Source organism: Nerophis lumbriciformis, linkage group LG27 (genome assembly GCF_033978685.3).
Source record: "Nerophis lumbriciformis linkage group LG27, RoL_Nlum_v2.1, whole genome shotgun sequence".
NCBI lineage: Eukaryota > Metazoa > Chordata > Actinopteri > Syngnathiformes > Syngnathidae > Nerophis > Nerophis lumbriciformis.
Genome location: NC_084574.2, coordinates 13126179 through 13151031, shown reverse-complemented (window position 1 = coordinate 13151031; position 24853 = coordinate 13126179). Strand labels below are relative to the sequence as shown.

The following is a 24853-nucleotide window of genomic DNA, read 5'->3' as shown; positions in this document are numbered from 1 at the left end:
GCTGAAATCCTATGTATTGAATGAATAGAGAATCCGTTTGAATCGGGAAAAAAATCGTTTTTGAATCGAGAATCGTGTTGAATTGAAAAAAGAAAAATAGATTTTGAATCGAATCGTGACCCCAAGAATCGATATTGAATCGAATCGTGGGACACCCAAAGATTCACAGCCCTAATACTTAGTAACTCACACAAAAGTACTGAACATTTGTACCGCTGAATACCGGTACAGATACCCTGGTACCATGAATTGGTACCGTCTGGATTCAATTGTGATTGGTACCCATCCATAATTAGTATTGCTCTTAATTCTTTCCAAGTGTGCATAAATGTCTGACTGAATACAGTGTGTACTGCAAAATTATGCACACATTTATTTCTCTCTTCCAGCTAAGTGACTTTTTAGAAGGAGTGAATGTTGAAACCAACTCAAGCCTCTCTGTTACCGTCACCACCAAAAAGTCCTCCCACTCTTGGACCTTTTCATTGCTCTGCAAGGTAGGAATACAGTTGTCATGTGCAGTGTTTACCCGTTTTATGACACACAACACTACTGTTATTGTTACACATTGCAAGCATATAGGATATACGGTATCTGAATTTTGGCATTATGAATCATGTGTTCTCTTATGTAATCTTTGTCTTTGACCAGCCTCCTAGAAAGCTATATCGCATAGCCCTGCTCTACGATGCCCACAGACCACACTTCTCCATCACTGGGGTCTCTGCTGGCGAGCAACTCCAAATCGTGCCTGCATGCTGTCAAGAGTGGACTCCACAGAAAGACACAGCAGGTATATCATATTGATGTAGTGTATGCTGGTACTGGTTTGTTATTTTATTTAATTATAAATGAATTATAATTAATTACCAGTATAAAGGAGTCATACCAAAGACTTTAAAAATGGGACCCCCCTGCTTGGCACTCAGCATCAAGGGTTTAAATTGGGGGTTAAATCACCAAATTATTTTCGAGCGCGACGCACGCTTCTGCTCACTGCTCCCCTCACCTCCCAGGGGGTGAACATGGGGATGGGTCAAATGCAGACGACAAATTTCACCACACCTAGTGTGTGTGTGTGACTATCGTCGGGACTTTATAACTTTAATTACATACAATCGTTTGATCAAAACAATGTCAACAGTACACAAAAACTAATCAAAAGAAAAAACTACTTTCTGCTACTCAGTTAAACCCTTGGTTCTTTCCCTCCAAGTCCTTCTGTGTCCAGGGAATTATCCCCCAAGTTTGTATACATTAACAAAAACAACAACAAAAGATAGTGAGAAAATGAAAATATCGATCTGATCACTCTAGTATCGATCAGATACAACCCTTTATATCGACACCACCAATTTACGGATGGATCCGATCCTCTTACATGTGGTGTCCTGACTACGACAATGCCGACACACCAACAGCTGTTATATTATCTTCTCTCTAGACTTTTATCAATCTACTTGTTAATTAATACATGGTAACTATTTGCTGCAACATGGTTCTATTTACATCTCTTAAACATTACTAAGCACTTATTTCTTGCTGTTGTTTCAAGCTGGGTTAACTTAGCTATTAGCAAGCCTGCTCCTGGCTTTCGCTCTGTGTGTGACATGTTTAGCCTTGGCTTGATAATGATACTTAACATACCAAGAACCAGGGCTGGGCCGATAAAACGATATAAATATATACTGTTGATCTCCTGCTGGCTCCCTATGGACTGGACTCTCACTATTATGTTAGATCCACTATGGACTGGACTCTCACTATTATGTTAGATCCACTATGGACTGGACTCTCACTATTATGTTAGATCCACTATGGACTGGACTCTCACTATTATGTTAGATCCACTATGGACTGGACTCTCACTATTATGTTAGATCCACTATGGACTGGACTCTCACTATTATGTTAGATCCACTATGGACTGGCCTCTCACACTATTATGTTAGATCCACTATGGACTGGACTCTCACAATATTATGCTAGATCCACTCGACGTCCATTGCACCGATCGCTCGGGGGGTCCCACATCTGCGGTCCCCTCCAAGGTTTCTCATTGTCATCCGATTGGGTTGAGTTTTTTCTTGCCCTGATGTGGGATTTGAGCCGAGGATGTCGTTGTGGCTTGTGCAGCCCTTTGAGACACTTGTGATTTAGGGCTATATAAATAAACATTGATTGATTGATTGTGATTGACACATAATCGATATCAATATAAAATGCGTTCCATAAAATATTAGATATATATTTATATTTTTTAGTCAGAAGAAACCAGAAATTATGAAGCAAGATTCGTTTCATAAAGTCACTTGTGCTTTGGGAGCCCAGGAAACAGGAAGTGTCACTGACTAATGGGAGGGACACACCAACAGCCAATCACACAACTGTATCAACTACAAAGCTTGTTTGCACCGTCTTGCTGCAGGTTTTCTGCATGGAGTGAGAAGAGGAACTATAATATCTTGATACATCAACTCAATAACAGGAAATTGTCATTAGTTTGGTTCGTTTTAATGCAGATGGTGCGGCCTAATATATCGGTTTAATGACTAGCTTTCCAAACTACTGTGTAGTGTTCAATAGTTTATACACTTCTGCCAACTTGTCTCTCAAATTTGCAGCTACCTTCAAATCTACTTTAATTATTTTATTACCTTAGCCGCTTATCCTACCTGGCTACCAGACACCCTCTCCACTGATAAATAGCACCCTTGGCAAGTTGGAAATTAATTTACTGAATTTATTGGTAGGCTTATACAAGTCATTAAAAGTATGACTTATATATCAACGTATATTGAGATATAGTTTTCAGCCATATCGCCCAGCCCTACCAAGAACTGCAATTTATTTGCTGTAATGGAGTTGAATAATTTTAGTTTAGAGGAGCGGCTCCACACTGTGTATGGAGACACATAATTACCTGCAAGCTGCTTGTCAGCCAGTGATGATCAGTGTTTGTGATCTGCATTAATCGACAATGGCCGATCACATACTTTTTCACAAAAATGGTCCGATACTGGTCGGTGGCTGATTGATCGGCACATCCCTAAATTTGAGAACTGCACCCAAACAAGGCAAATGTCGCCATATTGAGTAGGGATGTCCCGATCCGATATTGATATCGGAAATCAGTCCGATATTAGTCAAAATAGTGAATATCGGATTTTATCAGACTGAATCTAAAAAGTCCGATATAAGCGCTCCGATATAAGCTGTCCATTTACCGCTGCAGCACGTCTATAATAGGTGACTCTGGTTTGATCACAGTCCAACACAGTAGGTGGCGGCAATGCCCCTTAATTAACGTTGGTGCCGGCCGCGGAAGAAGAGCGTCTCTGATCCAGCATGCACAGCCCACGTGATCACAACAACGACAACGCGTGTGCTCGCAGCAAAGTGTAGTGATGTCGGCTGTGTGGAAGTATTTTAACCTAAACTCGGACAAAGACGTTGCCGCTAAATGCAACATTTGTCAGGCGCAAGTGTCCCGTGGAGGGACAGAACCGGGAAGGTTCAATACAAGCAACCTCATCGCACATTTGAAAAAACACCATAAAAAAGAACATGAGGATTTTCGCGAGAGCAGCAAGGCGAAGCAACAAACCTCTGGCTCGCTTCAGCAACCCACGCTGGCCGAAAGCTTTGCAAGACGTGACAAACTACCACGGGACAGCAAAAAGGCAATGGCCATAACAGAAAAGATAGCCCAGTTTATTGTGCTTGATGACCAGCCCCTGTCGGTGGTGAGTAATGTCGGGCTTAAACGCTTAATGGAGCACCTTGTGAACTCTTAACTTAGAGCAGTTGGACAGTGGACAATATTGTGTTGTTTTTGTCCCTGCCCACAGTTGTTTCCAACATATGCTGACAGTAAGAAAATAACTGAAGTGAACTTGAATTGTTTGCATTTTAAAACATTTTTTTTTTTTTAAATTGGATTTATTTAGGTTATTTTTCAGGGTCTTCTAATTTATTTTTAATTTATTCTATTCAATTGTATAATTATGTTGGTATTAGTGGTTATTTTGCACTTTAAATATAATATTTTGTTTTTATTGGATTTGTTGAGGTAATACTCTTATGTTGAAGGTTAAAATGTATGTAACCAATTGGTTAATAATAAATGGGTCAGTTTTTCCTATACCTACTCTAGTTGACTATTGTTTTCTGTTTTAACACTACAACATCAGTAACAGTAACATCACTATATCAAGCCTTTTCTAACATTCCACACAACAAAATAAGGAATAAATATATGTATGATTCGTGCCTGTATCGTATTGGTATCGGCCAATACTCAAGGCTACAATATCGGTATCGTATCGGAAGTGAAAAAGTTGTATCGGGACATCCCTAATATTGAGTTCATCTGTTAAATTGTAGTCTTGCCTCTTTTGCGGACAGTTCAACTCTTATTACTTTCTGTAAAAAGGAGCACAAGTGAATTAACATTTTTACCCATGTCATCATCTTTTCTGTGCTGACAGTGGCATCAGACAATGGCATGGACCATTATGTCTACCAGGTCGCTGTGGACTTCACCACAGAGATCTTTGGCACCTTCAGACAGACAATAGTTTTTGACTTTGGCTCAGAACCAGTGCTTATGCAGCGGATCATGGTGGATGCTGCGTCTATTGAAGGTTAATATAAATACAAAGCTTGTTTATTATGAACAACTGCAATGATGTAATACTACTTTATTTCTTTGGGATTTCCAGACCTAGAACATCTTAATGCAGCCAGACAGCAGCTCTTGATGACTACAAAACGCTGGGACTCCTCCTGTAAGACGATAGTTGAATTCACGCCCAACGAGACAATGTCTGATCTGGAGCGCAGCCTACTTTCTCGCTATCAAATCCCTCTGTCGGCGGACCAGCTCTTCACCCAGTCGGTGTTGGACAAGACTCTGACCAAAGAAAACTACCAGTCCCGGATGCATGATCTCCTCTACATAGAGGAGATTGCACAATTCAAGGAAGTTAGCAAGTGAGTGATATAATGTTTATATTTTTGTGTAGTTGTTTAATCATTCAGGAAAGTAGATAACAAATAAATCAATAAGACTCAGGAGTTACTACTACTACTAGACCTGGTTCGATATTCAATAAGTCATCAGTTAACCGAATGATAAATGACAATGGACTCTATAAGTTTGCCAGGCTCAATAACCGCCATGTGCATGCGTTGTTACAGGCTACAAGAGGCAGAGTGGTCACTCTTTGCAGCAGCTGCTGCGTTTGTATTATGTGCACATAAACCATATTAATGATAAGCGTTTTAGTATTACCGTAGTAAAATAAAATGATTGAAAAAACGTACCGGTAATTGATAACCACATAAATGATAAAATCATGGACCTACTACGAGCTTTGGCTTGCTAGCTAGCTTAGATAACATGAAAACAAGACAAATGAATGTCTTTCCCCATTGGAAAAACGTCATACCCTAAACTACACTTGTATAAACACGTTACTGTCTGAACACAACTAAGATACAGTTTTCACGTTGAACCTAAAGTCTGTGCTGTCTTTGCCCAAAGTTATCGATATAAATTCCACAGTGTCAAGTTAAAATAGACGGCGGTGTCTTATGCAGGAAGTGAACTCACGTGATGTCATAAACGGCAAGTGAATGGAAATGATCACCTAATTTGTTTGTTTTTTAAAAACATTCTAAAATGTTTACACATTAAAATGGAAGAAGATAAACATATTAAAACACACAAATAAAATGCCAGAACAAAATTGTATGTTTCCTCTGCCAAGAAAGTATAATGTGTGTCTATCTTATTAAATAAAATCTTGGTTATAAGATTTTAATGTGGGTATAAGTAATTGTGGAGCACATTCAACTGTACAGCGGTAGTAATGATAACCCTGATCATTTTGGTCGCAATAACTTTATTTAGCCATATTATTTATTGTTTTGGTTGTGCATATTTGAGGGTCTCTCCACACCCTCCTTAACAGAGACAGAACCTATTGCATTGCTTTTGGTTGTGATTGTTATCAAAGTGCAGTCATCTGAGAGTATGTTTTTATTATATTTTTTATTTTCTTAACTTGGATATTTAAAAGCTTACATTTCAATTACATATACCATAAATATAGGTTTATTTTATTTGTAAGGGTATATTAGCATCATTATTATTATTATTATTGTTTAATCAGTGTGTAATTTAATTTCAAAATAATGTTGACAATAATATCCTTTATTGGCGATAATTTGCAGATCAATATATCGTCAAGCAAAATGTGTTATCGGCACAGGCCTAACTACTACTAATCATACGATCAACATATTTTTGTATGCTTTCCACTGTGACTGATAAGTACCAAATGTAGCAGGTGATATTTTGTTACCTTTGAATAATAAGTACAATTGTATTTTAACAAATACTACTGTAAATAATGGATCTGAAAGATAAAACATACAAAAGTAACTAATTTCCAATTATCTTTATTTTTTTAAATATGTTGATTATGTTTCTGATAATATATGCCATACATCCTGATGCATAAATGTTTTTTGTTTAAAAGCTATAGAAATCTGCTTGATAGCTACTAAAACCAAATATTTTTTGTGATGCCAATTTATACCACAAGGTGTCAGGCTGGTTCTTCGTTGTGAATGTGGTGTTGTTTCAGACAAGTCAATAACTGTTAATAACACGTCTGAGGGGATTTCTCAATAGAAGGAAATCTGTTTATTTAGCGTGCGAATGAGCAGACATGTTTTATTAATACTCTTAGGTGCCCTATCTCAACCTACTGTGATTCTGATTACATGTTTAATTTAATGTCCTTTCTAAAAGGCAATCGTCTGTTTTTCTTCAGGTTCTGAGCGTTTTAATCAGTGATTACATGCCACCAGGAGAATTTGTTTAAAAAAATAGCATTGTCTAAATGTTTTATAGCAAAATATTTAAACATTTAATCTTTAGTTATTTGGAAGAAACATTGCTTTATACACTTTTAACCAGAAAGCAAATAATTAATTAATTAAATAAAGACTACCCAGGACCCAGGATTGTTTTGTTTAGTGAAGGGTAAAGATTAATTCCTGGAAATAAATTAGTCTGCTATTTCGAAAGTTGATTATTTAAAAATGTAATAGTTTCCGAGATGTGTTCGAGTTGTGTCTGAGTTCCCCTAATCACACATTTGTTTCTCCCTCAGGTTTAACATCAAAGTGAACCTGCAGCTTGTAAACAGCTTTATGCTGACCGGCATTTCTGTGGGAGCCAAGTATGCCCAGAATGGACAACTCTTTGCACGTTTTAAACTCACTAAAACACTGTCTGAGGTATTGAGATCATCTGTAATCGAGATATGAGTTTCCCTTTGTAGTGCTGTTACAACCTCTTAATATGCTGTTTGCTAGCTTGTCTAATACAGCAGTATTTCTGTCTCCCATCAGGAAACACTGGCGGGGCGACTTGTGATGACCAAGGTGCATTCAGTCCTCTTCCTGCCTTTGGGCTGGGAGGGCCACAGCAGCCATCCACCTCCAGGGGTCAAAGAGCGTGTCTATGAGGCTGTGATTGAAGAAAAGACCAAGGATTACATCTTCCTAAGGATCTGCAAAGACTGCTGTGATGAACTTGGACTACAACCAGACAGGAAAATCCAGGTTTGGGATTTATATGAGACAACATAAATGGGACACATGAGAATAATTTGATTAAAATCATTGGACAATCTTGCAGGTTAAAGCAGCGTAAAGAAACAATTGTTTTATTGCTCATAAGCTCCTTACTACAGTTATAAATGTAAATTACATTCTGGGTGCACTAACATGGGGAAGTCTGAAGGGCCTGGCCCCACTTAAGCCTGGAATATACTCTTACCGTCTTGCTCCTCCCCCTGCAGATTTTGATGCGCACATCCCCAAAAAATCTGTCTTCGCATCAGCAGCGACGCGGACCGCACAGCTGTGATTGGTCAGCTCGTCACATAATTCCTACAATCTCCAATGGAGCAAATGGAAGGAAATTCGCAAATACGACCGTTTATACAATACTTCTTTGCCAAACTACAAAGATCGCTTCGACTCTTCAGGGGTTGCACCGCCCACCTCCGCGAACGTCTTCTCTTCCAGTTTCGAAGCAATGTGTACCATACTTGCCAACCCTCCCGGATTTTCCGGGAGACTCTCGAAATTCAGCGCCTCTCCCGAAAACCTCCCGGGACAAATTTTCTCCCGAAAATCTCCCGAAATTCAGGCAGCCTGTTTTCACGTCCGCTTTCACACAATATAAACAGCATGCCTGCTCAATCACGTTATAACTGTAGAATGATCGTGGACGAGTTCTTGGTTTTTTATGTGGGTTTATTGTTAGGCAGTTTCATTAACGTCCTCCCAGCGCGGTAACAACACACAACAGCAGCAGTCATGTTTTCGTCTGCCGTAAACAGCAATGTTGTGACACTCTTAAACAGGACACTACTGTATGTACTGTATGCATGTACATCTACTGTACATGCATATGTGACATTAACATCTACAGCTTTTAGAGAGTGCAGTGCACAACTGCGCACACAACAAGGAGACGAAGCAGAATGCATCATCAGAGAGGGTGTTCAGCATGGTTAGAAAAATAGTGACAGAGAATAGAACAAGGATGGACAATTCAACCCTTAACTCAACAATGAGTAGATGAGTGTTATCTGTGTGTATATGTGTAAATAAATGAACACTGAAATTCAAGTATTTCTTTTATTTATATATATATATACCTAGAATTCTCTGAAAGTCAAGTATTTCTTATATGTATATATATGAAATACTTGACTTGGTGAATTCTAGCTGTAAATATACTCCTCCCCTCTTAACTTGTTCTTGTTCCATTTTTAAAAAACAACAAAAATGTAACTTTTGGAACATTTTGTATACTGTAGATTTAAAATTGGAATAAATGTGAACCGCAATTAAGATGTGAATCAATACATTTATTTTTTAACCCTAATCTTTTTTTGGATCTTCTGCTCCTGCCTGCTATTCATTTTACAATCACCTCTGTGGGTTCCTTACCTAACCCAACCTCATTGCTGAATGCTATCCTTCGACGCTTTAGACATCCATTTTCCTTTCTTTTTTGTTACCATTTCCCTGTTTTCCTTCTTACCAAACCCACATTTATACGTTAGTGTTGGTATTGAGGTGGTAAAACTGCTGTTGCAAAAATACAGTGTATGCTTTATCGACTGACATTTGCACCCACAACAGGTGGAGCTCCAGTTCCAGCTGAATAGGCTGCCACTGTGTGAGATGCATTATGCCTTGGATCGCATCAAAGATGGCAAAGACAATGGCATCCTTTTCCCCGATGTTTGCCTTGTGCCAACAATCCCCTGGAGCCCCAACAGGTAAATTCAGTGTATAGGCAAAAACAAGTTGACTTTAATTCATTAACTTATTTTTTTTTAGAGGTTCATCTCGCGATCTGGCCCACCTTGTTTAATAAGCACATTTGTTGTAGAAGACCACCCAATATGTTAGTCTGGTAAACACCCTCACATCAGTCTATAAGATGACCAGTTATCCTTTGCCTTTCATTTTTTAGACCAGTGGTTCTCAAAGGCCTAAGTATTCATTAAAAACAAGGCAAAGTTTTACAATAACTATATTTACCATTTGTGGCCACTTTAACATTACACACAGTTTGAACAGTAACAATGTGTTTGAATATAGGAACTAAACTTTAATCAAGTGATTCTTTAGTGTACCACTAGTTGGTGCCCGCGTACCACTAGTGGTTGAAGTACCACAGTTTGAGAATCACTGTTTTAGATGCAGCAATGATGTTTGACTGGTATGAAGAGTGAGGTGGTAGTCTTTCATTATTCATTGTGTTGAAGTTCGATATAATCCCAGGAATGTGAGCTTCTGCTTCATCTTGTCTCCATATGTCAATTAGGTAGATTTTCTTTTGTGTGTTTCAGTGGTAGGTCGATAAATACTAAGCAGTAGTTCCTTAAGTACAACAAATCCAGGAGTACATTCAGTAGCTGCACAATTGAGAACACTCATCAGTATTTGGGGAATATTTATCTGTTTCATGTACGGTAATACATAGTTTTAAACTTTACATTTATACTAAGTGACAAAAAAACAAATTATCCTCAAATCAAGTCATTCAAAAATTGAAATTGTTTATGTTAAAGGGAAACTGCACTTTTTTTGGAATTTTGCCTATGGTTCACAATCATTATGAAAGACATGACGATGAGTGGATTGTTTTTAATGCATTCTAAATTGTAAATACAAGTCTGCTTACAGCGGACCCAATGGGAGCTCCTCTTTTTCGCCCATAAAACCCATTAAATAACCATTCAAAAACCGCCAACAATTCTCCATTTACATTTCGTGACTTCAATATTAACCAAGTATTAGTGATATTATTATAAGCGCTAACGCAGGCATACTATTTTTAGCAGCGCCTTGATCACTTCTGTGTGTCCCTATGTTTACATCATTGAGTGGTCTGCTGCTTCCTCGCTTCCTTGCTCCCTGCAAGTTTATTGTAGATCATAAATCATGCATCTCACCTGGATAGAAGAAGTCTTGAGTAGGTATTCCGACAAGGTGGTACACTTTGACAGCCATTTAGGACTCAAAACTGCAGAGGACGACACAAAACGACGCTTTATGAGGATTATGAGTCATTCTTCACTTAAATGGGAATATATGAACATCCCAGCAGTCGGCATCGTAATGACAACAGACCTTGTAGAGTAAGTGATGTTTTATTATGTTTGTTGGCTCTCTTGAAGTCTGCAGTGAGTAATAATCCGTGAGTAAGAGTAAAAAAGCCAACATTGTGATGCGTATTTAAAATCAATGCGCCGCATATGCTTAAAATGATCAAAATACATAAATATTAAATGCTATTGTAAATGTGCCTGTTACTACATTACATATATACTTGCATCATGTATATATAACCTCGATGGAGGTGTTTGGAGGGTTTTTCAAGGGCTTTATATGCGGAATTGCACAGCTCCCTTAGGCTCCATTGTCAGCAAACTTTTGATCGCATTTATTTAATACTTAAAAGGCAAAAAAAAACATCCATCGTCATGTCTCTCATAATTATTATGAATGATAGGCAAAATTCCCAAAAAAGTGCAGTTCCCCTTTAACGTAAACATTCCCTCAAATCTTTCTTTCCACATTAAATGCAAACCCTACCTTTTCTCAGGTGATGATGTTTACATTTATTGTGTATGCATGTCATTACTGTACATACAAAAGTCTTTTTAAATTTGTCCACCCTACCACAGTAATTCGAAAACCCTAATGGCCCTGTCACGGCTCTTCAAAGCCACCTCATTTTCCATAATGCTTAAAAACTGTATTTCATTAAAACCTTGATTTGTTAATTACTTGACCCATCCTTCCTCCATCTTCAGGCAATGGGATGAACAGCTGGATCCTCGTCTAAATGCCAAACAGAAAGAGGCCATCCTCGCTATTACGACTCCTGTATCGATCCCCCTGCCCCCAGTCCTCATCATTGGACCCTACGGCACTGGCAAGACATTCACCCTGGCACAGGCTGTTAAGCACATCCTCCGCCAGGACAGCAGCAGGTCTGTTTATTTTATTTTTGTCATTTGTTATGTTTATAATTGATTTGTACTCACATTTGACCTAAGATGAAGTTTTACCATCTCATGATTACAGCCACTAAACATATTTTCCAGACTATATGCTGCACTAAATTTTAGAGGAACATTTTTTCCATATATTGACCGCACCGTCATATACATTTTAAAATTAGATATTTACTTATGGAGATTTTGTAAATGTTTATTTACAGACATTTGTTTCCAAATGGTGCCTGTAATATGGCAGTAAAACAGCTGATTAAAAACAAAAATAAAAGTCATTGATGTATTCATTCATCCTTTATAAGATGAATAAGATCATCTGGTTAGAGAGGTCAGGCAGAGGGTATGGTTTGAGATACAGCAGAAAGTGTGATTGCCCTGATTGTAGCTGTAGTGCAATGGAACCCTCTGGTTTGACATTTTTAAGTAAAACCCGAGATGAAAAGTGTCTGTGATGGATTGATTAGAGCTTCTATTTGCTCATAGTTGGGTTCACTCAAAAGAAGCTGGTCATTAGAATGCATTTGTCATTTTTGTTCATTGCACATTCTAGGTTTGTCAGTTATAAAGCATTGCACAATTATCCTATGAGCACTTTTTGTCACAATTAAGTACTGAGTGCAGACACTGAAAGGGAATGTGACAGATACATCTAATGGAAACCATATACTGTATGTAACCCTAGCACATTGCACGATGGTCATCGGTTCTTGCATGAATATTGAATGAAATACCTTACTGAACATTTAGTTTCCTAATACTGTATCTGACTGCAGGTTGTCTTTATGTAACTTGGACGGGAAAAATGTGCTTTGAAAAATGTATAGGAATGTAATATTAATTTTTCATTTCACTCGAATGCATGTAATATTGAATATTTACAATGAATTATACATGCTTTAAGAGCCAGCACAAGCCAAGGTGACATTCCAATTTAGAGACAGAGTTTAAATGACTATAAAATGGTATGACTTCATTTCTGTCAGGTGCACATATTGTAATTTCATAATGCTTTACTGCTGCTGCATCCCATCCCAGTACTTTTTATAAAGTTGTAATGTTTGTCTATTTAGAAGCATAGGTTTACTGTGTTTACGTTTACATCTACTACTACTACGTGTGTACTGTGTCTCTGTTTATTTGCACCAAGTGCATGAGTGTGATTTGTTTCTGGCATGTATTTTTGTCTCTCCAGGGTTTTGATCTGCACCCACTCCAACAGTGCAGCTGACCTTTACATTAAGGACTACCTTCATCCTTATGTTGATGCAGGCAATCCACATGCCAGACCTCTCAGGTATGGTAGCAAGCTACAGGCGTTCTGCTCCAAAGTGCCAGCAAACAACATTTGTATATTTTTGCCAACGCTATAGCATTTTTGTGTGTTTATTCTGCACATTTGAATATGAATTTTAAAGAAGGCCTAACACGTAAGTTATATATACACCTAATTTTGGTTGCATATTGTATAATTAGGTGCCACAGAGCATTTTCTCACAATTGGCTTTTTGACAGAAGAGGGAGTTCCCTCTGTAATTAATGGATCATTAGGGATGTCAGAATGATGCACACTATTATGAAGTTTGTTGCGTGACATTGTTACTGGGATAAGGAACTCCCGCTTTTACTGGATATACTCTTGAGTGAACAATCATTCATATATGTATATTCATAAAGTGTCTTTAAACTGCCACCTAGGGATGTCATGGTATGAAAATCTCTTATCACGGTTATTGTGACCAAAATTATCACGTTATCAATATTATCGCGGTGTTTTTAAATGTGCTCAAAATTTTCAAAAACTTAGTTTCATTTAAAAAAAACACATTCAAAATATATCTATGTACCTCAAGTAGAACATTCAATGTGCATATGAAAGCAATACAAGCGTTATAAACAAAGTAATATGGCAGAAACAAAATGATAACAAATAAAAAATAAATGTGAAAATTGTGGAAGATAGCAACTTTTGGACATAAGTGCAAAATAGTGTTCATGCATGAGCTCTAGCTCATATAGGGCTGTCATGGCCAAAATAATAAAGATTATTTTTGATCAATATTGAAATCACAATTATTTATTATGTTAGGTAAAACAGTGTTGGGGTGGGGTGCAAACGCGACGCCATCACGTCATTTTTAATGTCTAAAAAAAGTCTGTTTTCCATACATTTAAAGACAAATATTTGTGTTTTTCTTCAATAATAGTATCAACGTGTCAGCTTTTTTTCCATTACATGCCTTTATCTCTGTTTTTACATTTTCATAGAGAAGTATTTTTTTTTAAGTTATGTACATTTACATACTGTATTTGGACAGATCCATTAAGAGTTTGAGCAGAAATATGTCGTATAGGAATTAACTATACACCATAAAACATTAACAAAATGCTATGTCACATGAATGGTTTTTAAAGTAATAACTTTGTGAAATGGGAAAAACACAAGTGTTGTAAAAAAACAACAACTAGTGTTTACTTTTTGATATCAATATAAAACACAAAGCAGCTTGGCTAATGAAGATGAAGTCAAATAAGCAAGTTGTTCTTCTCCAACACCATGTGTTTCAGTGCAACAGTTTGGCCAACAAAATATAAACAGGAGGGATACCTCACACATCTAATACACAATCTTTGTGCCACGCCAAGAACGCATGCTGCGTTCAATTCGATAAGATGACAAACAATTTAGCTTGTATTGATGTTATGGGAACACTGACAACGTTAGCAGTTAAATAAAAGATGAGTGACCATCCCAGTAAACACACGACAAGACTTTATAAACAAGTTGTGGCAACGTTCCCACACATCGCCTGCTGCATGGTAAATCAGGACAAATGCGTCTGTCTCCAATACTGTCTACACCTGTTATCTAATAACAGCAGTGCGCTCTTTAACACACGTTGAGAGTCCATGGAAGTAGAAGCGAGTGAAATTAAATAATTGAGTAATAATCTAAAATAATTTGTTAAAAAAGGGAGCAGATAAATATAAGAATATTATTCTTTCATCTGCTTCTTTCTGATCATGGAAATGCATAAGAAAAAAAAAACAATGAGTGTGAACTGTACATGGCTTGTATATATGCATTTTCATGAAAGGAATAAAAAGAAATTATGAGAAATGATGAAATGAAACGAAGCAATCGGCTCCGTTTACTTGGAGAGAACATCTCCAGAGCAGTCCATGTAGTTGCCACCATTTTTTTCAGAGCTTAACGGTGCTTATTTGCATACACGGCAGCCTTCTGTTTCCAGGAAGTAGGTAGTGTTGCCTAAAAAACTGAAGTTTTTTCGGTAATGACAAATTTAAACGGTATTACTGGAATTTTACCGCGGTTTATCATTATACCGTTTACCGTTGCATCCCTACTGCCACCCCAAACCTAATATGGGACTGCTTGCTCATGTGCTTGCTTATGGAAGCAGGATTCAACTGGAAAAAAGTGAGGTTCTTCCACTTGTATTAAACACGTATGATATTGAAGTAAATCATTGGTGACCTCCAAGTTGGCAAATTGTGGTTTGAAACAATGCTTTTTTCTGTATCTCTATCTCCAGGGTATATTTTATAAACCGCTGGGTGAAGACGGTCCACAAAGTGGTCCAGCAGTACTGTCTCATCTCCAGCACACAACTCAATTTTCAAATGCCCACGAAGGACGACATCCTCAGGCATCGTGTGGTTGTGGTCACCCTCAGCACTTCCCAGTACCTCTGCCAACTTGACTTGGAACCCGGTGAGAAATATTTCATGTCATTTGTCAAACAAAAAAAGAATCCAAGGGTCTGTTCTGTCACAAATGTATTTATTTATTTACAGACGATTTTATATGACATTATTGTTTCATTTTTTAATATCAGAGTTCGGTTTGCAAAAGGGTAATCCCTAATAGGGATGTCCCAATCCGATATTTGGATCGGATCGGCCGCCGATATTTGCCAAAAAATGCGTACTGGCAAGACATGGGAAAATGCCGATCCAGATCCAGTTTAAAAAAAAAAAAACTCCAGTCCGTGTTTCCAACGCATGATTTAAATAATACATTCCACTTTTCTGCAGCTCCCTAATTTCCGTTCCGCATTTTCCAGCACACCTTCAACACATCCACAGGTCTGTGGATTCTCAGGCAGTTGCTTTTAGCTGCTGGCATTACACGACAGGCTCTTCTCACTCTTTCCTGTCTCCCTCTCACAGACAGCGAGCGCACCTTCTTACACACGTCACATACTGTCACGTCATACGTCACATACGTATACGCCCTCCCCGAGCAGAGAGGTAGCAACGTTAGCTGTGATGCTAGCGCAGCCGCTAAGGTGCGCGCCTGTGCAATTGCGCACGGCAATTCTATGCCACGCACAAAATCAAATAAAAAAATAAGCGCATAACAATTTTCGACACACGGACACGACAGAGAAAACAGTTTTCGTCATCATTGTTCAAATATTGTAACGTCAGCCGAGACGCTAATCTCCATTCGGTGCCACACGCCCACACCATCAAAATGCAGAGGCAAACATTTCCAGATCAACACCGTATGAAAAAAATAGTGATTTTTTTTAGTTGTGATTTCCTTCTCTGCATGAAAGTTTAAAAGTAGCATATATTAATGCAGTATGAAGAAGAATGTTTTAATGTAGACACATAGAATCATCATACTGCTGTGATTATATGCATCAAGTGTTCATTCAAGGCTAAGGCAAAATATCCACATATACCGGTATATGGTGTATCGTGGCATGGCCTAAATATATCGCAATTTTTAAAGGCCATATCGCCCAGCCCTAGTTCAATGATGCCATTTCTGTTTGTCATGTATAATTTTGTCTATTTTGTGTTTATCCTTGAATAAACAGGTCAGTTTCTTGTTACCAACCATTGTGTATTATTCAAACTCCCCTAATTCAGCTGGCTAGTTGTTATCAAGAGTACTAAAACCCCTTTCAACATGATTGTGACAACTAAGTAGGCTAAATAACTTTAAACTTTAATACATGCTCGGATAGGCCAGTATCGGTATCGGATCGGAAGTGCAAAAACAATATCGGTATCGGATCGGAAGTGCAAAAACCTGGATCGGGACATCCCTAAGCCCTAAAAGCATACAGTTTATGGACAGTTAAAATATACATCATCATATAATATACAAAATTCAGTAAATTCATTTCAAAATCTACCCACCCAATACCCATTTACAATTCCATACCAACCTACCAACAAGTTGGCATTTATAAAGAAGGAATCCTTAAATCCACCAAATTAGTCTCGATATCCTATTTTTCAAATTTGATTAAAAGTTGCATCTTGAAGATTTGCGATAATCTATCATACATACAGAGGTCAAGACAAACACAACCTGATAGAGCACATCGAGATTTTGAATAGTTTTTACGGGTTCTTCAGAAGTTCCAGCATTGTTTTTTACTGATCAAAGAGTACATAGAGCATTTGTTGTATAAGAAGTAGTAAACCAGAACATTTTAAACCTGAATATTGTGTCAAAAAGCGAAGCTATGTAGTGGCAGCACATTAATATTTCCCTGTTCCTGATGAAAAATTAATAATAACTGCAAACTCTCAGCATTATCTATCTGAACATCTTTAAGAATTGCACTTTCTTATGTAAACATGGGGTTTTGCTTTCTACTGGACAGTGTTTAGAGATGAGCCTTCAAAGGAGTTTTCCATTTTTATTAAATCTACTAGAACAGTGTTTGATGTTCATGTTTGTAAGTGTCTAAATTTGTCTACATCCAAAATCAATCCTTGGGTCAGTGATTAAAGAGGGTACTTGACATCAGCCAAAGTCAGTCTGAGTTGCAGTAATTAATGCTAGTTGATGGCATTTTCTTGCATTATTTGATGGTAGCGTATGTCAGTTAAAAGTACGGTTGATGTGAACTGAGGAATTGCAGTCTAACCTATTCATTGCAAAAGCTGCTTAGTGGCGTCCAACAGAAATTATGTTGTAATGTATCCCAGCTCCTTGATCATGTAGGGGCCCCACAAGAAAAGTCTGGCTTATTCAGTTCCATGCTGTCTAAGTGTCCCCATGGACTCTGTAAACTTGTCTTGACGAGGGCCTTTATTTATAGTAAGTGATTCAACTCATTTAAGTAGCGTAAAAGACAATGTAGGCGAACCCCTTTGCGAGCGGAGCCAAATGACTACCACATAATGTGTCAATAGAGAGGGCTCTGTTGCATGAGAACACCATCTGCCTGTCTTTAATGTACTTTACAGCATTAGCCTATTCCTCACGTTCTGGCTGAAAAACTCGCCTGGTGTTTGATGGTGATGTAAACTGTCAAGAACAGAAGCAATGGGTGCAGGAGAATCTAACATGGTGCAATTTCAAATCCTCTAAGCTATGCCTTGGCATACTCAAAAGATGGTCACGGGTATATTTTAAATTATGTTTAGTCTATTCTAATGATGTTTTGATGTCTCAGTATTTGTCAAGCATCAGTTTCAACATAGAAAAATACATGGAGTTTATGAAGTTTTGCTCTGAAGATGTATGCTTGTTTTGGGACTAGGTATATAACGGTATTGTAGATACCGTGATATTGCGGTTTCAAAATGTTCACAGTAATGCCGTGACGCGTGACAGTATCATACAAAAACTTGGTGAGGGGAATTTTTTTCTGGCACTTTTGCTTTGGCAGGTCTGAAAATAAACTCTCTCCCAGAACCCTCTGCGCGGTCCTGGACCGCAATGTAGGGGTGTAGAGCGCCGTAAAGAGGAAAGAAAGTGAAGTGTATTCCACTTCGTAGTAAGTAAGAGAAATTGTTTTGTATTTTTTTATGAATCCGGCCATAAGTTTTTGAGTTACGTTGCTAACAAACAAATCCTGGCGAAAACATGACCTCTGGCGGAGTTAAAGCGGGCCACGTTTGTCTCGAGCGTTCCAAGCCAAAACAGAGTCGGTCAAGGTTAGGGATGTCCCGATACAGATTTTTGCACTTCCGATCCGATACCGATATTGTTTTTGCACTTCCGATCCGATACTGACCAATACCGATACTGACCGATACTGGCCTATCCGAGCATGTATTAAAGTTTAAAGTTATTTAGCCTACTTAGTTGTCAGAATCATGTTGAAAAGGGTTTTAGTACTCTTGATAACAACTAGCCAGCTGAATTAGGGGAGTTTGAATAATACACAATGGTTGGTAACAAGAAACTGACCTGTTAATTCAAGGATAAACACAAAATAGACAAAATTATACATGACAAACAGAAATGGCGTCATTGAACTAGGGCTGGGCGATATTGCCTTTTTTTAATATTGCGATATTTTAAGGCCATATTGCGATACACGATATATATCTCGATATTTTGCCTTAGCCTTGAATGAACACTTGATGCATATAATCACAGCAGTATGATGATTCTATGTGTTTTGATTGATTGAGACTTTTATTAGTAGGTTGCACAGTGAAGTACATATTCCATACAATTGACCACTAAATGGTAACACCCGAATAAGTTTTTCAACTTGTTTAAGTCGGGGTCCACTTAAATTGATTCATGATACAGATATATACTATCAGATATATACTATCATCACACAAGATAATCACATTTAATTAATGACATTATTTATAATCCAGGGTGTGGAGAGGGGCGCCGGATGTAAGTGTCAAAAAGACAGCCAAAAGAGTTTGATATGAGAATAAATCTAAAGTTAAAATATAGGGTAGAAATGCATCCATTTGCAGGAAATTTAGTCTTGATTTTCAACATTTTCTTTCAAGGCTTGCATGTCTACATTAAAACATTCTTCTTCATACTGCATTAATATATGCTACTTTTAAACTTTCATGCAGAGAAGGAAATCACAACTAAAAAAATCACTAATTTTTTCATACGGTGTTTATCTGGAAATTTTTGCCTAGGCATTTTGATGGTGTGGACGTGTGGCACCGAATGGAGATAAGCGTCTTGACAGACGTTATAATATTTGAACAATGATGACGAAAACTGTTTTCTCTGTCGTGTCCGTGTGTCGAAAATTGTTATGCGCTTATTTTTTTATTTGATTTTGTGCGTGGCATATAATTGCTATGCGCAGAGGAGGCTTAAACAGTGCGCAATTGCACAAGCGCGCACCTTAGAGAGAACGTTGGTCACACGGCTGCGTTAGCATCACAGCTAACGTTAGCCATGCTGCTACCTCTCTGCTCGGGGAGGACGTATACGTATGTGACGTATGACGTGACAGTATGTGACGTGTGTAAGAAGGTGCGCTTGCTGTCTGTGAGAAGCACAGACACAGAAAAGAGTGAGAAGAGCCTGTCTCGTAATGCCAGCAGCTAAAAGCAACTGCGTGAGAATCCACAGACCTGTGGATGTGTTGGTGTGCTGGAAAATGCGGAACGGAAATTAGGGAGCAGCAGAAAAGTGGAATGTATTATTTAAATAGGTGCGTTGGAAAACACGGAGCAGAGTTTGTTTTTTTTAACTGGATCTGGATCGGCATTTTCCCATGCCTTGCCAATACGCATTTTTTTGCAAATAGCGGCGGCCGATCCGATCCAAATATCGGATCGGGACATCCCTAGTCAAGGTGCCCTGTCGAGGGAAAGCACCCGCTGACCACCAAAGCTACTTGATAAGCTACCATCACCCGGAGAAGATGAAGCCAGCGAAGCTCAACGTCACTTTGCGAGGCACTTATATTATTAACATGTGAGATAACTTTTCTGAGAAACTGCAATTTCCAAACTGATGGAAAAATACTGCTTTTTAGAAATTAAAAGTTGAGACACAGTGGATGTTCCACACAATTCTTTGCTCTTAAAAATACTTGTTTGAATATATATAATTACATTTTAGCAGAGGTCCTGTACTTGGTACTCCTAAAGACTGTTCTTTTTAAGAAAGCTTATTAGTATCTTATCCGTTTTTAATAAATAAGGTTTGTTTTAAATCTTGTTTGCCCTTCAGCAATTTTAGATTTATTACCGCCAAAAACATGCACCTGGGGATAGGTTAATTGGCAACACTAAATTGGCCCTAGTGTGTGAATGTGAGTGTGAACCCCAAAAGGGACAAGTGGTAGAAAATGGATGGATGGATGATTGAAAAGTGTTACAAATAAAATATGTTACGTTTTGAACTCTTTAAATTATATACTTGCTTAAATGTAACTGTTGTTTATACCTTCTGTTCAGGCCTGTTCACTCATATCTTGTTGGATGAAGCTGCTCAGGCCATGGAGTGTGAGACTATCATGCCATTTGCCTTAGCTAGCAATACCACCCGCATTGTGTTGGCTGGAGACCACATGCAGGTGAGTACCAAGACACAATATTGATTGTGATTTGCCCTGGTAGAGAAATTTCCTTACCGTCACAATTTTTTTTAGTATGATTTGCTGGTCCTAACATTGTCTAGTATGTTTCAGTTATATATTCACGCATTTGTTTTAAATCAGCTGACAACAGCCAGTGGTTCTTTGTTCTGTAGAGCATCTCCGCTACAGATAGAATGAATTCAGGGTGTCCGTTAAGCTTTCCAAGACAACAGATGTAATTAAAACCCTATATCTTCCTCTCCTGCTTTCTAGACAGCGTTGAGGATTACCAGTAGGTAGCGAATGAAGCCTCCACAAAAGTCTACGGGCAAAATTGTTTTAATTACTCGTGCACACTGTTTTTTGAGCAAAGAAAAGCGGAATTAAAACAGCACAGTGCACTGTTTCCATTTGTGCTTCACGCAGTCACTGCATTGCTGCACAGTATCTGACCATTATCAGAGTTATAGAACTATCTTTATGAAATATATATGTATACAACTGTTTAAATAGTGAGTTTCTCGTAGTTAAGCAAAGGCAATACTTTACGTTGAAAAAATCTCACGGCACACCACCGTGATTTGTATGAATAGGTGGATACATGGGTTGGTTATATACCTTCTGCCATATAGTAGAACGTCATTTATTGTTCTGTCAGTATGGGTTTGGCAAAGATGGATGAGCAAGCATACATTATTTCTAGTAAATAAATCATACGTTTGGGAACAATAAAGTCACTTTGATAAATAGATGCTCTGGTTCAGGGCTCGGCAGACATACAGTAGACCAGTGTTTTTCAACCTTTTTTGAGCCAAGGCACATTTTTTTCATTGAAAAAAGGCGGAGGCACACCACCAGCAGAAATCATTAAAAAATGAAACTCAGCAGCCGATATTGACAATAAAAAGTCGTTGTCGCAATTGTTGGATATGACTTTAAAGCATAACCAAGCATGCATCACTATAGCTCTTGCCTCAAAGTAGGTGTACTGTCACGACCTGTCACATCACAGCCTGACTTATTTGGACTTTTTTGCTGTTTTACTTGTCTTGCGCTTCTATCTTGGTGGCTTTATTTGGTATTTTCCTGTAGCAGCTTAATGTCTTCCTTTGAGTGCTATGCCCCACACCTGCTTTGTTTTAGCAATCAAGAATATTTCAGTTGTTTTTATCCTTCTTTATGGGGACATTGTTGATTGTCATGTCATGTTCGGATGTACATTGTGGACGCCATCTTTGCTCCACAGTAAGTCTTTGCTGTTGTCCAGCATTCTGTTTTTGTTTACTTTGTAGCCAGTTCAGTTTTAGTTTCGTTCTGCATAGACTTCTCTAAGCTTCAATGCCTTTTCTTAGGGGCTATCAACTTAATTTTTGGTTTAAGCATTAGATACATTTTTACCTGCACACTGCCTCCCGCTGTTTCCGACATCTACAAAGCAATTAGCTACCTGCTGCCACCTACTGATATGGAAGAGTATTACACGGTTACTCTGCCGAGCTCTAGACAGCACTGACACTCAACAACAACACATCATTTGCAGACTATAATTACTGGTTTGCAAAAAATATTTTTAACCAAAATAGATGAAATTAGATAATCTCCCACGGCACACCAGAATGTATCTCACGGCACACTGGTTGAAAAAGACTGCAGTAGACAAAAGTAAATTAACCGTGAATAAGTGGTTGGTTGTTTCTCTCTGATTGTTGTCCTCTTTTTTTTGATATGCAGCTCAGTCCATTTGTGTACAGCGAGTTTGCCCGGGAGCGAAACCTGCACGTGTCCTTGTTGGACCGACTGTACGAGCACTACTCTTCTGAATTCCCTTGCCGCATCCTTCTGTGCGAGAACTACCGCTCGCATGAAGCAATTATCAAGTAGGTGTGAGCCCTCAGCTCGCTGGAATGAATGATTAGCAAAGGGATGTAGTTGCTTAAATTTTCAGTTTAAATCATGGATAGTTTCTCCTACTTCTGTCTTCATACTACAGCTACACGTCAGAGTTGTTTTATGATGGTAAGCTGATGGCAAGTGGAAAGCAGCCTTCTCATAAGGACTTCTACCCTCTAACCTTCTTCACCGCACGAGGAGAAGATGTCCAGGAGAAGAACAGCACTGCCTACTACAACAACGCTGAGGTACTAGAATGCTTGTTAAAGTATTGAAGGGGAACTGCATTTTTTTTATTTTATTTTGCCTACTTTTCACAATCATAATGAAAGAAAGGAAGACAAAAGGTGTTGTGTTTTTTGCTTTCTAACATGTAAAAATCGGCTCATTTTTGGTGTCTAGCAATACAGCTAATCAATACTACCTTTAAATCACTTTAAAAATGCTTTCAAAAACCAGCAACAATACTATTATGTTTCGTTACCTGTATAATAACCAAGCTGTAGCAACCTTGTTATTGTAAGAGCGAACACTGAACTCTTTTTCTAGCGTTGTAACACATTGACATGCTACGGTATTAGCCGTAAAAGCTCGCTACAAAAAGAGATAAGCTAGCTTTTTCGTCAACACGAAACGCATAATGCACAACACTGCGATAGAACAATCTGTACTGAGTGAACAACATGAACGATCATATTACAGTATCTGTAAAGTATTAGCCCACATTTCATGTTTTGTTTGTACACAGCTAGTTGGACAGTGTATGCTGTCTGTCATGATACATGCATGACATGCTGCATGTATCATGATCAATATAAAGTGTGACTCACTCGATGGACAGTTGTCTGTGTGGTCCAGCTGACCGGGGAAGTTTTTTCCCGATGTTTTTGGTTAAGCACGCCATTTATGTCAAAATAGCATGGCTTCAAATTCCACAGTTTGCAACTTCAAGTCACTTTCATCTCATTCTCTTGGCTTCCGTCTGCTCCAAGGTCTCACTCTTTGTCTGTGCTGGCTTCTAGAAGCAGTAGTTCATCCTCCGTATATTCAGCTTCAAAAAGATAAGGTTGTGAATCCTCATTTGTCCACAAATAACATAAAAATACAAAAAGTCTGATTCCTGGGCCAGCCCAGGCCCGATTGACGTCTTTGTTGTTTACCGTGTCTGCCATTATTAGAAGACACACACGCCTTGTTTACGGAAGTAGCATACACATTTGTTGCCAGAAGTCGGAAGTGCACTGCTATGGAAACAAAAATAAATGCGCCTAGAACTAGTTTCGGCAATGCTTAAAATGACCAAAATACGATAAATATTGAACATTGTAATGAATGTGTCTGTTACTACGTTACGTATAAATTTGCAGTGTGTATATAAAACGTTGATGCAGGGTTTTGAGGTTGTCTTGATGGCTTTAAAGACTACAACAGTGACTCCCATTAGCTGCATCTTCCAAGCCTTTTTTATCATCTTAAAAAAAAAAAAACAAAAAAAAAAAAAACATGTTCATGTCTCTCATAATGATTGTGAACGATAGGCAAAATTCCACAAAAAGTGCAGATCCCCTTTAAGCTGTCCAATAGGTTTGAAGTCTTAAAACTATTTCAGTTGAAACAGCTGTTTTCTCTCTTGTGGGAACACAGCAGTGGAACAATATTCACAGATATTTGTTTAATATATATTTAAGTCTTGGTGCTATACATTGTGGTCATTTTAGTTTAAGGTTGTAGTTTGCTCTGCTAATAATGAAAAGGAATTCCTTATATTTTGTGTTATGTCTCATGTAGGGCTGCAGCTATCAAGGTGTAGTACCGTATTTTTCGGACTATAAGTCGCAGTTTTTTTCATAGTTTGGCCGGGCTCCAGTGCGACTTATATGTTTTTTTCCTTCTTTATTATGCATTTTCGGCAGGTGCGACTTATACTCCGGTGCGACTTGTACTCCGAAAAATACGGTAATCAAGTAATCTATCAATTTATGGCGGAAATATTTTAAAATAATCTTACCTTTCATACTTCATCCAAACGTGCTGTTTAGA

At 38.2% G+C, this 24853-nt stretch overlaps 1 protein-coding gene across 3 annotated transcripts in view; it reads left to right on the top strand.

Moving 5' to 3' along the window:
* Window positions 1-24853, top strand: part of helz (helicase with zinc finger) — a 114506-nt gene that overhangs the window by 51042 nt on the left and 38611 nt on the right. For all 3 annotated transcript variants that reach the window (XM_061922852.2, XM_061922850.2, XM_061922851.2), the window contains exons 9-21: window positions 390-497; window positions 652-793; window positions 4491-4646; window positions 4725-4995; window positions 7188-7314; window positions 7429-7641; window positions 9238-9377; window positions 11424-11603; window positions 12820-12921; window positions 15182-15360; window positions 20802-20920; window positions 22655-22800; window positions 22914-23061. In XM_061922852.2, the coding sequence (XP_061778836.2) occupies window positions 390-497; window positions 652-793; window positions 4491-4646; window positions 4725-4995; window positions 7188-7314; window positions 7429-7641; window positions 9238-9377; window positions 11424-11603; window positions 12820-12921; window positions 15182-15360; window positions 20802-20920; window positions 22655-22800; window positions 22914-23061 (2031 nt within the window). The remainder of the gene's footprint in view (window positions 1-389; window positions 498-651; window positions 794-4490; window positions 4647-4724; window positions 4996-7187; window positions 7315-7428; window positions 7642-9237; window positions 9378-11423; window positions 11604-12819; window positions 12922-15181; window positions 15361-20801; window positions 20921-22654; window positions 22801-22913; window positions 23062-24853) is intronic.